This window comes from Brachypodium distachyon, chromosome 4 (assembly GCF_000005505.3).
Source record: "Brachypodium distachyon strain Bd21 chromosome 4, Brachypodium_distachyon_v3.0, whole genome shotgun sequence".
NCBI lineage: Eukaryota > Viridiplantae > Streptophyta > Magnoliopsida > Poales > Poaceae > Brachypodium > Brachypodium distachyon.
This window is the reverse complement of record NC_016134.3, coordinates 34,501,334-34,518,950: the sequence shown is the minus strand read 5'-3', so window position 1 is coordinate 34,518,950 and position 17,617 is coordinate 34,501,334. Positions and strand designations below refer to the sequence as shown.

At 45.3% G+C, this 17,617-nt stretch overlaps 1 protein-coding gene and 1 long non-coding RNA gene across 2 annotated transcripts; one reads left to right on the top strand and one right to left on the bottom strand.

Moving 5' to 3' along the window:
* Positions 1-177: 177 nt before the first annotated feature.
* Positions 178-3,242, bottom strand: LOC100842490 (ASC1-like protein 1). The gene is made up of 6 exons (XM_003578001.4): positions 2,594-3,242; positions 1,447-1,673; positions 1,194-1,349; positions 938-1,123; positions 622-806; positions 178-531 (listed from the first exon to the last, which is right to left on the bottom strand). Exons 1-6 carry the CDS (start codon positions 2,753-2,755, stop codon positions 500-502), a joined length of 948 nt encoding a protein of 315 aa, XP_003578049.1. The 5' UTR covers positions 2,756-3,242; the 3' UTR covers positions 178-499.
* A 3,011-nt stretch (positions 3,243-6,253) lies between these two features.
* On the top strand, positions 6,254-7,135 carry LOC106866767. The gene is made up of 2 exons (XR_001407653.2): positions 6,254-6,361; positions 6,477-7,135. It is a non-coding gene; the product is annotated as an uncharacterized LOC106866767 (long non-coding RNA).
* Positions 7,136-17,617: the final 10,482 nt, after the last annotated feature.

Genomic DNA, 17,617 nt, shown 5'->3' with positions numbered 1-17,617 from the left:
AATGGATTAGGAAACAACTTAAAGAGGAATCAGGAATGTCAATCAAAAGACATGCTGTTGTATTCCAGGATGTCAAGTCTTAAATTTGTCAATGGTGGTGGTATATAGTATTCTGCAGAAGCAAATGAGTAACAATGTCGAAGATTTCTTTCGAACTTCTTGTCCACGAGTCCAACAGAATGCAAGATACGCCAAGTTGACATCTGACACTCTACAGCATATTACATAATTGCATTGAGCCAATCCTTACTAGAGTGAAAAAAACTTAATATGTTCTCTCTTTTATACAAACGAGCATCTAAGGGAAAATGCAAATCAATTTTTGCTTCATACAGGCATGTGACAGCACAATTATCTTCAGTAGCAACTCGTCATTAACGTCTGCCATGTTTGACACTACAAAAATGATCTGATCAAGTGAACTCAGTGTTTAGGTGATGTATCCTGCTGTATGAACACAATATATAGTTCTTCAGTTAAACATGCAAGAACCTACAGATTAATCTTCATGATCATCTTCGCCTTCAGAATCTGTTCGACAGCGAGCAGCTTATAAGATATGCTGCTGAGAAAGAAAATAGTTCAACCACCAAGAAAATGAGAAAGAAAAAATTGACTGACCAGATCGAACATCATCGCCAACACGTCCTCTGGACTGGATTTGTTTTACTAGCATCCGGTAAATCAGTACCCACCAATATATGTGAAGGACTAGAAGTGAGAACAGGAGACTGTTGAAAAGATAGTAGTATACCGAGCTGTAAAATTGATGTTTCTCCTTGTCCAGGATCACAGCTACTTCATAGCTGAAAAGAGACAAGATCATTGATTCAATTAACAAAATGTGCTACAACTCTTAGGGCAGTAATGCTGCTTTCTAGACAGTTGAAGTAACATCAGTTACCAGATTGACCTACAAGCTGTAATAGGCGTTTACCTTGTGCTTCTTAGGACCCAGAAAGGGAATATCATTAGCCGGAGAATGATCCACGAAGCCACAAAAAGTAGAAATGCCACAACAGCAAGCCCCTCACAGCTACTATACTTGGCCATCTTTCCGATCTCTAGGAATATATCACTTGCATCATGGATGGCCAAAATGATTGAGCCAGCACGAGATAATCTGTTTGGACATAGCAATAACATCAAGACCTGGTCATGATATAGAAGGGCAATTAAACTTATCTACCTACCTGCAAATATAGGACATAACAATCAGAACAACAGTTGCCACGTGGTGAGACATCGAGACCCCAAAGTCCTTGCGTCTTGTTTCCCAGAACAGGAGTGCAAAGATGGAATACGTGTAAAATCCAGCGGCATACATGTATACAGCCTTAAGCTTCAGTCTGTGAAAAGGAACAAAACAATGTTAAAACTTAAAAGCCTCTTGGGGTAAAACCAAAGTTGCAATGAGGAACAGAAGAGTTTGTTTCTTTCTCTTACTTCATCTTTTGATCAGGCCAGAGCTGATCGCCAGGCCCTACCCAAAAGTATCTGGTATTCGTAAACCATGGCTCATTGTATGTTACACATAATGAAAGCAATTCTGCAGATAGAAAATAAACAAATTTCCATGCCGACTCCTTAAATTTATTGATTTTCTTTCTCCTTTCATCTGTTTCGGCAAGCTTGTCATACCCCTTTCCAAATATAAGTCTTCTTGCTAATACCTGCGAATGTGAGATGAAAGGACTATGTGCATTTAAGGGTGGTCCTAGAATAGCATGAATACAACAGAACAACCATCCAAGTGTTCTTGCAGAAAACAAATCTCATGGTGTAAAGTTGTAATGTGACAACAGTAAATATAACACACCGACCACATATGCAACAAGATAAGGGCATGGTACAAAACTGATCTGTTCTGGCACTTTAATTTCTATCTTTTTGCAGTACACAATGTATACTCAAAATAGTACTTGGATTTTAGGAGACTTCTCTTTTCTGGTTGAAGATATTCATAAACTTGTAATGACGTTTAGTGTAGAATCACCTTTAGCTATATAGACTCATAAGCGTTCAAAAGGCTAGTTACCTTTCACCACTCTACAAAATAAACCAGCAAGTGTTCAACATGAGCTACTGCCTGTAATACAACAGTGGACAGATGTAATACTAGTATATTGGTAATGATTCATAGTGCAACCCTGTTAGATTAACATTTTCGAAACTTATCTCTTTAGCAGTTGCTAAAACCATGTGCGCGGATCCAATGATCTACTGGGGAGGGAACCATGTATTAAAAAAAATGTATGTAAGGAAGCCATAAACTGGAAACATCATCAAAATCGGTGCTTCAAGAGATTATCACTATGCAATTTGCATCTGAAGCAACTAGTCCATCCGAAGCAACCGCGTCAGGACTCAGTTTGAGCTTAGATAAGAGGGAAAAGTCGAGGTAGAATCAAGAGGGGAAAAGTCAAATAAGAGAGGATGCTATTTTGCCAATGAAAATCCCTATTTGTTTCCGGTACATGTTCTTTCTTTTTCTAGATATATAAGCTTAGATTCACTAGTAGCACAAGTACGAGTTGGCACAGATATCCCGGTTCCAACGAACAGTAAACCAAAAAGGAAGTTGGCAATTCACCTCGAAGACGAATCGGTCGAGGAGGAAGCGCAAGGCGGGGAAGAAGGCGACGAGGAAGGGGAGCACGGCGTAGTCGCCGTACGCCGGGTAGGCCTCCGCCTCCCAGTCCACCGGCGCGGACGACGAAGAGGATCTCAGGAAGAGCTCCACTAGGGCAGCCATTGCAGGCAGGAGATCCAAGGCCAAGAACCCCCGGGCGGCTCCTGGATCCGGAACTCCGAAGAGCACGAAAATGGACTCGTCGCACCGATCCAAGTAACCTAGGAGCGCTTGCGAGCTGAGGGGGGCGAGTCAAGACGAGCAGCGAGGGGGCAAAGGAGAGATTTGCGATGGGCCGAGCGGAGCAAGAAGTAATATCTTCTTCGTTGGTGGTAAGAACTAGGAACGGAAGCGGATGAACTGGCGCCCTTTTCTGTAAGGGGAGCAGAGGAACGACAGAATCCACTGGGCTTTGGGATAGAAAGATGAGATCTGAAGAGCAGTTTTATACTACTACGGAGTACTAATTTTATTTTCTATACAAAATTAGTGGTAGTAGCGATTATTCTGTGAGGGATGCTTTGAAATTGGAAGCAACGGGACGAGATCTCCTTTGCTGAAAGAAAGGGGAGCGGAACCGAAATACATCTCGTTAACTCGTTTAGCCTTAGCGGCTTGTGCCTCACGTGACAGCATAAATCCAGCGCATCAAAATTCGATGGGCTACGTTGTGGAGCCTGATGCTGGCAAACGGGCCCAGGATCGGAGAGCCCCCCATTTCTCCCGTCTTCTGGTGACTAGATCGGCAACACGCCCCGTTTCTGCGGGTTCGTTTTAATGAAATCCGTTGGCTAATTGGTGGACGTCCTGCCTGCCTTGCGATCAAGCTGTCCGTTCGGTGCGTGCTACTACTTGAAGGTTGCCCTGCTTGACACGTAACCTTCGATCCATATTAGTTGTCAAAACATTACATGTATCTAAACGATTTTTAGACATAGATATATCCATATTTTGCAAATTTGAGACAACTAATATGAATCCGGGGGAGTGGTTTCCTAATATGTGAGGGTGTCTCTTCCAATTTCATTACGCGTGGACAACTCAGAAGGATTTATACTCCCTACTATCTGTAAAACATTGTTTATATTTTTTATTGTGAGTTAACATTTCTTAATTAGTGCTCAAACTTAGATGTATCGTCTATTTTATGGAAAGGGGGAGTAAAATGGAAATTTAATTTTCACAAAAAAAGAAATCTAATTAGTGATTAGATAATAATTAATGTTTTAACTTAAAAATAGATGATTGAACTTAATAAATACTCCGGTAGATGATTATCTCATGAATTTGTTTTTGTCCAGCAGTAATCCCTCTCCCTTCGACCTCGGCGCCCTAGTGCCCACATCCTTTTAGTGGGGGTGAGAGAAAGCAACTCTGATGGTGCTCATGTATAAGAATTGAAAATGTGCTTGAATTAAGTATATACATGTTGATATCTAGGTTCTAAATTAGAAAAAAAAGACATAGTTTACTTGATTGGATATGGTGCAAAAACTGAAATTTACTCGAAGATATCTAGTTGCTCCCATTGGTAGCTGATTTTTGCTGCTTTTGTTTGTTCTTGTATTGATCCCATTTGGGTTTGGGCTCTTAGTATGGTAAATGTGTTTTCTGCTAACCACATAGACGATGAGCAGTTTTGCCACAACCTCACTTCTAATACTGATGGGAGACTTGGCATCGTTTATGGGTAAATCCTTGGATTGCAATACCTTTGTGGGGTATGATGATGTGTTACGTCCCGAGTAACATTCCCTTGGTTTACAAGAAGTGACCTGGCATAAGGGAAATACCTCATGGAGATTCCTCCGATATCTTGACTAGGAAGGTTTTTCCCTAGTCGGAGGCGGTTTGGAGTCCTGTCAGGAGAGACGTGTCCCACCATGAAGCGTCTTTACATGTAACCTATATCGCCGACTTGGTAGTTTTAAGCTAGTTTAGCTACTGCATTAATATTGCTTCCTTGATAAAATAAATATATAAGCAGGACATAGGGCCTTTACCCTTTTGAGGGAGTCTAAACTTGGGTAAGTCAGTGTCTGCACATCATTGGAATAGTACACGGTATCATTGTTAATTGGATCTACGTAAACACCTTACCCCTAGATGGATCGTTGACATTTTGAGGGGAGTATACTTCCATCACACGCCTCTAATGGATTGATAAATCTTAAGTCACTCATTTAAAGGGGAATTTCATTTTTATACACCCAACAAGGTCTACATCAAGAAGATATAAAGAAGTCTTATATCGGAGACTATGAAAAGTAAATAAAAATGTCTTATGTTTTGGAACAGAGAGAGTATGTCTTCATGGATGGAGCTTAGATCAGTTGAGGTCCCGACCGCCCAATCTCACTTAAATGTGCAGATCTGGGAAGATGTCCTTATATTGCAACATGAAAATACCACATGAAACACTTTTTATGCATATATAACATCGTTGTAACATCCCTCCCCTATAGTCTGCCAAAAGCCATTCAAAAATTTGCAAATTTTTGAACATACCAATCCAACAAAAAAGATCTTAATTTACATGCAACAAATCTTGCTCGTTGCAATTAATTGTAAAAATGGGTTGTTTATGCAACAAGAGAAGCTATGTAAGCAACATTGTATGGAACAAAACACTTTTGTAACATGAAAAACAAATGTGCACGCGCACACACACACGCACACACATCTTCCCCGAACTCAACACAAATGAAGAATTCTTGTTTCAAGCTCCACCTGAGATCATTTTGTAGCGGTGAGCTACAAGATCCTCCATCCATGGCAAAGGTGGAGTGGAGGTGGAGAAGGAGGAGGAAAAAAAAGAGGCACATGGGGTAGCCGATCATTGGTTGGGCATCATGGTTGCTTCTCTCTTTTCTTATACTTTGAACGTGCTGGTAATTTTTTTTCAATCAACGGGGGGATAGCTGACGGCTACCTTTTTTAAAATTGCATTTCAATCTAAAACCTCATAGATAGTCCAAATGATCTCAAACCGAGAGATCAACCATTGCAAACACCGAAACTTCTAGCTAAGAGAACCGCAAGCTATCACCAAACAGGGAGCTACACCATCATCAATCCCGAGCCCTGAAGAACTTGCCACCAAAAGGACGATAGAATCCCGGGGAAATTGGGGAGCGAGCACAAGGACAAGAGAAGACTCCGGCTCATCAATCATCAATCCTGCATGGTAGGAGTACAAAAATTCTCCACTAGAATGGTGAAAGAACCCCAATGGAATGAGGAGAAAGAGCGATGAAATGGTGACATGATCACACAGAGTGCCACTGATGAAATTATCTTGAGTAAAATACACGGCCGGTCCTACTATTATTGAAGAAGTGTCAAGTTAGTCCCATAATTATGAAAATGCACGTTTAAGTCCTACTTTTATGAAATTTGTTTACGCGCGGTCCTAAACTGGCTCTCGGGCCTTTGACCGGCCGACGTGGCACATTGACGCTGTACACGTCGACACGCGGGCCCATAAGATGTAACCGGTGACATAGAAATTTAGCAGAAAGCCCCCTGCGAAAATATCATCCTCATTCTCGATCCCTTCCGATCAATCCTTGCTCGCGGGCAACTGGAAGGCGACCCGCGGCGGAGAATTTGACGCGCCGGCGAGGAGAGCTCCCCCCCCCCCCCCCCCCGCCCCCGACAGCGGGCTGTATTCTTTCACCGGGATAGCCCCTGCACGACGCGGACCTGGGGATCCCGCTCCGCAGTACGGTACGCACACAACCGTAATCTCTCTACTTCGATTTGGGATTTTATGGTTTTTGCTTGCTGTTGTTCGTCACATTTAGGGATTAAGTACATTCAAATTCGTTTTATTTTGTACTAGGAGATTGTAAGGAGTTGTTCTCTGTTGAGATTAATCATGGGGGCTTCTTTTGCGGTGTTGGATTGAACAAGAGCTATGTAGATGGCCGAATTGACTACTTTGATCGGTGCGAAGTAGATTCTTGGTCGCCTCTATGGATTAAGGACTTTATAGAACAGCTTGGTCATGATGCGCTTCAATGCCATGTCTACTGGTTGCTTCCTGGCAAGAAATTGGGGGATGGTTTGCGCATTGTGGATAGTGATGCTGATACTCTGAACATGGCTGCAGTGGTGTCAAAGTTCAGGCCAGAGAGATGCACTACCAGCACCAAGAGCTACCACTGCAGCACATGATGTACGAGGAAAAAAGAAGAAGGGGAAGGCTAAGGCCAAATAGATGATTCAAAATAGATGTGAAGCTATAGGGGTTGCATTTTGGACATATGGTTTCCTTTTGGACAGAAGTTGGAGAAGGTTGGACTGACAGTTTCTTTTTGGACAGAACAGTTGGAAGAATAGCTTTTGTTTTCGATGCTGTGAAATGTGGTCTGTATTGAACCTCAAGCATTAAGTATTGCTGTAGGAATACCACCAAAAAACATCTCTATTTGAGTTTGTCTTAGGTACTCAATCTTTTGATGTATGAATCTTAAGCACTCTATGAATCCAATGGTGTCATGAGTTTGTCTTAATGCTGTGAAATGCTCTTCAAATTACAGTACTCCATGAATCCAGTGAAATGCCTGTGAACACAAATGCTCTTCAAATTACAGTACACGAATCAACCATTCATTTCAAATTGAACATTCCCATTCATTTCAAATTCATAACATTTCCATTCATAACATGATTTGTTATTCGTACATCATGTTGTTCATTTCACAACAACATCATACATCATCATCGCCACAAACACCACAAGTACAACCACCATCATCCTACATAAACCAATGATCTCATCCATCTTTTGAACCAACTCTTTGAGCAAAACATCACTGGCGCTGTTCTTACTCTCAATAGCAGGCTGCCCCCCAACTTCCTCTTCCTCTTTTGCTTCGGTCAGACCACCAGAATCACCACCATAAACAACTACATTGCCCAAATTGACACCAGCCGATGCTAGACATTCCACGTAGTTGTCTTCCCCATCCTCCCAGTGAAAGAAATTGCAACCCTTAGGCCCTCTCTGCCCAAATCGAAGAAACTTTGAGAAAATCAGAAGGTTTCATCAAATCGAACAAACTGACCTAATAGATATGCAATTACCCGATGATTTGGGCATTTGTAGAACACCCGGACTAGATTTTGGGAAGAACCAGATACTAGGTGTAGCACCGTTCTCGAATGACAGCAAGGGCACTTCACTAGAGGAAAAGTGCCTGCTGGTTGCGACGGAAGAGCAGGGGAGGTGACCCTTTCTTCTTCCCTCTCTCCGACGACGAGCCGACATACGATCTGGATTTCATTGCGGCGGCGGCAGCAAATGAGGACGGGAAGAGGAGGGGAACAGAGATGCGGACGGGAAGAGGGGAATAGAGGAATAGAGAGGACCCTTTCTTCTCTTTCAAGGGTTTTTTTGCAAATTTCCCTAACTGCCTGAAGCGGGAATTCTCCCGCCAAAGGCCCGTGTGTTGACGTGTACAGCGTCAACGCGCCACGTCGGCCGGTCAAAGGCCCGAGAGCCAGTTTAGGACCGCGCATAAACAAATTTCATAAAAGTAGGACTTAAACGTGCATTTTCATAATTATGGGACTAACTTGACACTTCTTCAATAATAGTAGGACCAGCCGTGTATTTTACTCAATTATCTTCAACAAAGGGGTGAAAGAGCCCCCAAAGGAGTGTAAAAGAAGGACACCATGTAGCTACAAGTTGACGATAACAGATGCAACCAAGCAGAGGCAAAGGTGGAAACTTTGGAGAAACGATGTAGCAGTGAAGGTGGGAGAAACATAACCTCAATGACAAAACATGAGCATAATAACAGTGCCTTCAACAAGGTAATGACGCAGGAGCGCCACCGCTGTCGATCTGGCAAGCCGGATCAAAGGTTTTCCTGAACTCATCAATGCACATTGGGAATCCATGAAAACGCCCCCCAAGGAAGTTAGCGTTAGCGGCACCCGCGGCGTAGGCACAAGGCCCAGATTTCTCCATGGATTCCAAACAACTAGTATTATTTCCATCAGATCGGATGTATGTAAGCAGAGCAGCACACTGCTACAAAAACCCTTACCAGTGGTGGTTAAATTTTCCTACGAGTGGCGGGTATCAGCCCCGCCACTAACCTCGCGCCACTGGTGGTCACGCCACGGGTGGCGGGTGGCGGGTACTATACCCGCGACTGGTATCCATCAGTATCAGTGGCCGTGGTGTGCCACCGCCACTGCTAAGGTTTCCATGGTCTAAACTAAAGAGCTGGCCGGTGGCCAGCTCCCACGCGGATGAATCAACAATTCCCAAATCGTTGAATCAAACCACAGATCGACGATGCAAAACCATTACAGAGATTACAATACACACAGATCAATCAATCTATTGAGAATTTAACATTGGATAAACATGCAAATTTAATACATCAAGAAACCAAAACAATTACGAGATGTCGAGGTCGTTTGTTTTGCTAGCGTGGCGATGCAAGTGCACCCTCTTCCTCCACCGGACGGCCACCACCATGGCACCATGTGAGAGAGACAGAGAGAGAGTGAGAGAGAGTGAATAGAGAAACCAAGAGAGGGAGAGAAGAGGAGATGTACCCGTGGTGGTAGCGATGACGGTTAGGGCCGGGGCGGCTAGATCTGGACCTGGGATGGCTGGATCCGTCGATTTCGTGGAGAGGACGACCGGATCCAGTGGTTCCGGCGGTGGGGGTTGGCGGTGGCTGTCGTTGGAGCCGAGGAACGGATGAGGTCGTCGTCGGTTCGGGGGCCGAGGATGGCTACCGGAGCAGCGCCCCGTGCGGGCCATCGCTGGGGCCGCACCGGAGCAGCAGATCCCCGACCTCCTTGGCGGCGGGAACCGAGGTAGTTGGCCAGGCCACCGCGTGGACTGGCACCAGGAGAAGTAGCGGTGGAGGAGAGGAGCAGTAGCAGTGGGGAGGGAAGAGATCGTGAGAGAAGAGGAGAAGACCAGAACGTGAGAGGAGAAGAGATCGTGAGAGAAGAGGAGCAGTAGCATTGAAGGAGAGGAAGAGATCGTGAGAGAATTGAGAAGATAAGGGGGAGAGAGAGAGAGAGAGAGAGAGAGAGAGGGAGGCATCGGGTGGAGGAGACGGAGGCAACGGTGCTCCACCAATCAGGTGCCGTGAGAGCACACAGACTGGATCCTGTGCTTTCTCATCACGAAAAAAATCACGACGCCTCCAAGGAAGGAGACATCACCCATGGGCGCTGCCGTCGTGCATCGACCGAAGCCGTATCGGCTTTCACCAAATGTACACCGCCAGCTCCTGACACATGAGTAATCCTGGCCATCGGGCCTAGTTTTTTTGGGCCGGCCCGAGGCACGCGAAAAAAGCACGGCCCATAGCACGGCACGGCACGGGCCAAATCATGCCGGGCCAGGCACAAAGCCCACCACGGGCCAGGCTTTTTTAGGGATTCCGGCCCATGGGCCGGCACAGGCACGACATGGGAATAGGCGGGACGAGCACGGCACGAGAATGAGCCTGGCACGGCACGGGCGGCACGAAATAATTGGCACAGCACGGCACGAAGGCCTCAAAACGTTCAGCTCGAGGCACACATTTTTCTGATTTTTTTTCATTTTTTCCTCTTCTTGTTCTTAGCCTTCTCCTTAGCCAACTCCCCTTCCTTCACAAAAGAAATGTTAGTTTGGGGAGTAGGCTTGGTCTTCCTCTTGTTGTTGTTGCTTTTGGACTTGGCACATACCCAAGCCCTTCCTTTCCAATAGATCCTTTTGATTACTCAAAAGTTCATTTAGGTTCTTCTCCCCTTGGATGCAAGTGGCTAGACCCTTTTCAATTTGGGCCTTCAATCTAATGTTCTCCTCCACAAGAGATACATGCTCACAACAAGGGTTAGTTGAAGCAACATTAACACTAGGAGGACTATTAGAACCCATTTCTTCCACAAGAGAAAAATAAAGATGATCACGAGACTCTTTGAGTGTCTTAAGCTCACTCTTCAAGAATTTGTGGTCCTTTTCAAGTTGCTCAAAGTCCACTAGGAGTCTAGCATGGCCATCCTAAATATTTGCAATATTAGCCAAATATTCATGCGCAAGCGACATAGCATGTTTATAAGAACCTTTAACCTTAGAAAGTTCTAAAGTAAGAGATTCCTCAATAGCTTCCCTATTTACTTGCTCTTCTTCCAAAGCTTGAGAGAGCTCCGTGATCTCATTCGCGGCTTCACGTTCAAAACCTTCCTTCTTAATGATGATCTCTTCTTTCTCCTCAAGAAGGGCATTGGATTCACCTAATTGTCCCAAGAGAACTTCAAAATACCTCTTGGTCTCTCCCTTTATGCTAGCCATGAACTTATCAAAGCCATTTACCTCAACCTTGCCCACATCTTGTTCTTTCACACAATTCATCAAAGATACACTAGGTTGCATGATTGTTTTATTGGAAAAAGTTACGATGTTACCTTTGGCCATGAGGCACTTGTTGGTGAAGCTCTTATTTTCGTTTGGGGGGGGGGGGGGTCGAATAGGGACATTGAAGGTGAGGAGGAGGTGGAAATGGCAACAAGGGCCACTCCCACTACCTCATCATCTTGTCCTTCTTCATCATCTCCCGACAAGTATTCTTCTTGAATCACCAACTCACTTTGTGGCTTTGAGCTTGTAATATACTTTGAATTACTTGACTTGAAGTTCTCCTTGTTGTCCCAAAACATTTTTGAAGTAAGAGCCATATGCTCATTATAAGCATATAATATTGCTTCGAGACAACACTCATCTTCCTCTTCTTCTTGATGTGACACCTTGGCCATCAAAGCAAGGTTTGTGACAAGATAATTCCAATCTTCTTTGGCGGTGGTGCACGAATGGATATGAGGAAGATTCTCCACTTGAAGAGACTTTTCAATAATATGCAATGCACTTGCATTGAGTAGAAAATCAATATACTCTCTCGGAGTTAAGTTTCCTTGATCATGTGGCTTGTACCCATCCTCAATGATTCTCCATAAATCTATTGATGTTCTACAAATACAGGATCTCATACAAAATAACCAATTAGAAAAGTTAGATGCATTTAGCTTTGGTGGAGGGCCTTGAGGAAAAAAATGAGGCATGGAAATGGAAGGGGATGCATAATGTTGAGATGAGGACACCTCACAATATGACCCCAAGCCACCTATTCCTTGGGATTGGTTTGCTCTCACATCACTAACATTAGCCTTAGCTTTTATTGCTTTGGCATCCACACCCGGTTTGTCCATTTCCTCAACGGGTAAGGATTTGGGCAACTCAGGGTTGGTATAAGATGTAGTGGGAGCATTGGCTTCAAGTCACTTGGCCACTACGGATTTAACCACGATGAGTATGGATGGTGTAAGATATCTCAAAACCTTAATCAACACGTCCATACTCACTTTGGTGCCCATAGTAGCTTTGTTTCCAACCACCTCACTCACGTCGGCCATACTCTTAAGACGGTTAAGCCCTATTTAAGAGACGAGGCTCTGATACCAATTGAAAGATCGGTATGGTCGACTAGACGGGGGGTGAATAAGCGACTAACAAATTTTACTTTTTATTTTCACTTTTATGAGATACAAGCATCAATACATGGGTTCACTAAAACGTCTAAATGATGAACACCCCTAGTATGATGCAAAAGCCGAAGCACGAGCACAAGCAATAGGTAATCAATTGAAACTTGCTTGAGCCGAAGCACAAGATAAATAATTAAGCTTTGCGAGTAAGTAAAGGGGCAAAAATGATACCACATGGGGAGACGAAGATTTCACCGGAGTTCCACCTATTGGGGTCGATGTACGTCTCCGTTTGGAGGAGTGCTCTACCACAAAGGTAGAAGCGTCACAAAGGCTCACTCTATTCTCCAACTCACCACACCACAAAGGTGGAATGAGCTCTCACGACACCACAAAGGTGAGGTGAGTTCCACTAGTGGCTTCCTTGAGGGCGAACGTCGAACCCTTACAAACAAGGAGAAGGGTACAACTCCACAACTTAATTGGAGACTCCTTCCCGAATCCTCAAGCACCTCCTCACAAGATTAGAGGCCTTAATGAGACATCTTCCGGCTAGGGATCCCAAAATCCCAAGAGTAACAAAATCCACAAAGGAAATAAGGGGAATCAACTTTTTGACTTGGTGAAACCCTAGATTTTGATCTTCTCCTCCAATCCTCAAACGATGAATCAAAGGGGGGAACTAGGGAGGGATATCAAGGAAAATGAAGCTCTTGTGTTCTTGGGGTGAGAGAGGGACTGTTCTTGGCTGTGCTTAGGTCTAGAAACCCGTTGGGGACGAAGCCCCTTTAAGTGGCCTCGAAATTTGACCGTTATGTGTATTTCGCGTAGTGACGGGTGGAAGTTCCGGTTGCACCCCTGGAAGTTCCGGTCAGCCAGATCTTCCGGCGATCAAGAGGAAGTTCCGCATATTCCAGTCAGGGGTAACAGAGAGCACTCGGAGGTTCACCCGGAGGTTGGGCCGGAAGTTCCGGTGCCTGGAGAGCTGGGAGCACTGGAAATGATTTTCTGAAATGTCTTTACTCTCTCTCACTTTGGGTAGGCTTCATGTGGGTGCAAATATGGTAGATTTGTGTACGTGAAGTTGATTCACCCATTACCTTCCCACGTGGACTCCCTCTTTATAGTACGGAGTTCCTACGACTCAATATAAATAAAAAGCCGCTAAACACCGCTACGCTTCTTTCTTTTTTGAGGGCAACGAACCGTCTTGTGCCATTTGATCTCAAATCTGAAACACTCGAGCACACGGTTAGTCTACGTGTCATGTTTCATTAACACCAAAACACTTAGGGAGGGAAATGCCCTTTCAGGGGTCCCCTCCACGCTGCTCCCCTGCAAAGCCCCCACGCAGACCCCCAAGTGGCAGCCGTCATGGCTTGAGGCAGAGGGGGTGGGATATGGGCGTTGTAGAAAGCAGAGCAGAGGCGCATGGTGGAGCCTCGTGAACCGGGCGTGGCGGCCATGGAAGGAGCGGCTCTTGGGCGGGCAGCGGCGGACATGGATGGAGCGGCAGGGCACGCAGGGGGACCCACACCCCGGATCTCGTCCGTCCATGGCTAGAGCCTTACGGATCTGGCCCCAAGAGCGGCGGCTGAGCCCCGGCTGAGGTCATGGATGGCTGCCGGGTGGCCTCGTATGGGGAGCAGGTTGCGACGGCACGGGAAGGCAGCTACAGGCTACCAAATGGGAGGGAAACGCCCCGCCGACACCGTCCACCGCCAGGGGCGGCCTCTTTCTCCGACGGCGAGGAGGGGTAGCGGCGGGAGAGTCTTGTTTTTTTGGCGGCGGCGGCCTCTGGATTCACCCGAGAGCGATCTGGGAGGCAGGTTAGGTTTTTTTTTCACTAGTGTCTCAGTTGGTATAGTTTTGTCTATTTTTAACTTTCCAGAGCGGGCCTATTAAACTTCTTATTTTCAAGTTATATTTGGCTTGGCAATTAGGGCATGCACAAAGGCCTTTTGATTGACTCTTACAGGCTAGGGAACTCTTGAAGATATAGATAGAATAACATTATTTTTCATAAGTTTCAGTGGAGCGGAGACAACAAGTGCAGTTTTTCAGCGTAAGGTAAGGTTACAGAAAGTCCTATTTTGATAAGCAAGGCATTGCAGAGAGCTAACCTAAGGAGCGAGCTTGTTGTAGTTGGTCTAAAGGGGGAAATAAAGGACTGTCGCTACTACTTCCTTGATTCTCAGGAAAGAAGGAAGACCGAGGGTAACTAACTCTTCCTTCTGCGAAGTCTATATCCCATCTCGTTTTCATCGAGCCTTGCCCCCATCCCATTGAGAAAGAGAATTAACGAATCCTAGGACAAAAGGGCGAGAAACTCAAGGCCACTATTCCTTCGGGTTTTCTTTCCGCACTATTGTGGATAGTCAAATAATGGGAAAATTGGACTCAATTGTCAACCGGTCCTATCGAAAGTAGGATTAGCTATGGATTCGAGAGCTGATGAGGAAGAAAGAGAATGGACAGAAAAGATAACCGGCTATTCGCCAAGAGTCAAACTAAGAGTTGAACCTTTTTATCATAATACAACAACACATTTAATGTCAATAGATAATGTAAAATCAGCTTACAGATACAACTTATTGTACGTGCTATTTTACTGTGGACACTACCGTTGTGGATGCACTTGCTGTCTTAAATAAACACTCATTAAGAACAAACTAAATTAACTGTCGTATATATACATATGCACAACTACATGATGTCAATAGAATGAATCCAACAAATGTTCAGCCTATCTAGCTAACTCCTCAACAAAGGATAGAAAAACCAACGACAATATCCTTGCATGTATGCATTAATTGCACGCGCGCGTGCCGCCTACTGCTCGATCATCTCCTTCGCATTGTCTGCTTGACCACTGCCCTTGCCCACAGCCTGAGTTTCTCCTTCATGTCGTCCTCGTGGCTCCGCCGCTTCCCGCCGCGCCGGAGACGCGCCTCCTCCTCCCGTTGCGACGCCATGATCATGTCCACCGGCACCACCTCCTCCAGGAACGCTTCGAAGGCGCGCAGGTGCTCCGGCGGCATTCCATCGTCGTCGTCGTCGTCGTCCTCGCAGGAGCAGCAGGACATGGCCTGCGCCTCGACGGACAGACTGCCCATGCTAGCTCGCCGTACCCCAACCTTGCAAGCTAGCTTGTTCTTTTCCTGCTCCTAGCTTGTCGGCGCCGCACGTCCTAGCTAGTAGCAATGATCGGCCGAGATAGGTATATACTGTAGCTGCATATGTGCTCCGTATTTATAGGCACTGATCGGTCGGTCAAAAAAATGTTCTGTGAATCTGGAGAATTTGAATTGTACGAGAGTACGGAGATGACACTTCTCTTCATGCGACTCCGACTAGATCTTAACTGGGCCGGGGTGGCCGGTGTCACGGGTGGGCTTATTAGAACGACTTTCTATTAGCCCTTCTATTAATTCTCCTAACCCTGCTGTAGCTGCTCGTACTGCGTGTGCGTGGTTGTTTCCATATCCGGACGTGGTTCATGTGAACTCGATCTCGCACGTGTGCTAGATACGTACGTCTTCTACGGTGCGCCGCATATGCATTGCGCACGTATGTCGTACACGTACCGTGTAAACTTGCTTACGGTTGTCGGGAATGCGTGCTGTCTCGATCGTGCTTAAGTAGATCCTTACGTACGTCCTTGCTGTTGCAATTTGCATCATGTCTAGTCTAGATACAAGTACGTACGTATGAATTGAAGCTGTGTTTGACTTTTGACTAATTGACCGGTCACTCAGACGAAGGATATTCTAGCTTAGATCGATGGAACGGGACACCGGCCTTTTCTATATCAATACACGATGGATCGTGCATGCGAATGCATGGGGCGCACACGCCGCATGATCTGTATATGGTTATCAGTGCAGCTCCTTGAAAGTTGCAACTTGCATGTAACACAGCTGCACTTATATATGTATACGTACGTGTGAATACAAGCTGGGTTTGACTTGACTGATCAACCGGTCAGCCGGACGGAAGATATATGCCACTAGGGACATTATTAAGGACAGTAAAACTTGACAGTCTCCGACCATATTAGCTTTAGAGCAATTTATATGTCCTGTGTTAAACCAGGATCGAGTAAAATACATCCGCGATCCTAATATTATTGATGAGGTGTCAAGTTAGTTTTAAAATTACTAAACTTCATATTTAGTTCCAATTTTTTGGAGGAGTGTGTCATGACAGGTCCTAAGCTAGTCCAAAAACGTTTGACCAGCCTACGTGACGCGCTGGCCGAATACACGTCAGCTAAAGGGCCTGCTGGACATGATTGAAGCTATAAAATTATATTAAATGCACCCTCGGTCCTAATATTATTGACAAAGTGCCAAGTTAGTCCTAAAATTACTAAAACTGCATATTTAAGTCCTATTTTTTTGGTAAGTGGGCCACGACAGGTCCTAACCTCGTTCTCCGTGACACCTACGACCGACCCCGCGCCCCCCACGGTATCTAAGCTGCGTTGCCTTGACCGTCTTTCTCCGCCGAAGCTAGAGCCACAAGCGAGTCCTGCGCTAATGCCCTGTATCGTCGGGAACGTGAACAACATTTGCGCCGTTACGTGCGGTCCCGAGCACACTGCGTGCCGTCGCTGTACACCGCGTCAGCCAATGGCCTCCTCGAGCCGTGGCTCCTTGGTTACTAGTTTCGTCTCGTTGCTGTACACCTTCGACCATCCTCGTGTTGTGTAACATTCATAGCGCCAATTATCACAAAAGTCCCCTTAGCCGACGTGTATTCGGTCACGTAGGACGGTCAAACGCTCCTAAACGAGCTTAGGACCTCTCGTAACCCACTTAACAAAACATTATGACCTAAATATGCAGTTTAATAATTTTAGAACTAACTTTGCACCTCGTCAATAATATTAGGATCGTGGATGCATTTTTCCTCACGTTAGTTATGTCCAGCGGGCTCTTTGGCTGACGTGTACTCACTCAACGCGCCACGTAGGCCGGTCAAACGCTCCTGGACGAGCGTAGGACCTGTCGTGACACACTTAGCAAACAATTGGGACCTAAATATGCAGTTTAGTAATTTTAGGACTAACTTGACACCTCGTCAATAATATTACGACCGCGTGAGTATTTTACTTAACCAGGATCACATGTCGCGTTAATGCCGGTTATCACGCCAGACGGGAACCAGATCTCGCCCTCCCAGGGCCCTCAAGCTCCAGTGGAAATAGAGCTTTTTACTCCATATACCACGATATTGTGATGTAAATTAGCGGTAAATTTTACCACGCGTGTACTAGAGACCATGAAAAGTCAAACTCAGACGCCCAAAGCGTCACTATATGGGCCGAAATCCTGCACCTCCCGCCGAGAGAATATCCGGTGCTCCTATAAAATGTTATGCTTTTTTTTAGAAAAGTCAAGAGAGTATATAAGATAGTTAGATATTCGTATAATTTTTATCAAATTCAAACTCAAATTCGACTAACAATGG

Bases quoted from the DNA above. Each gene is read 5' to 3' on its own strand.
- LOC100842490 (XM_003578001.4), bottom strand. From the start codon at position 2,755: ATGGCTGCCCTAGTGGAGCTCTTCCTGAGATCCTCTTCGTCGTCCGCG. The intron at 1,674-2,593 runs GTGAATTGCCAA...TCACATTCGCAG, and splicing joins TCGACCGATTCGTCTTCGAG to GTATTAGCAAGAAGACTTAT. The intron at 532-621 runs GTCAGTCAATTT...GCTGTCGAACAG, and splicing joins TGGCGATGATGTTCGATCTG to ATTCTGAAGGCGAAGATGAT.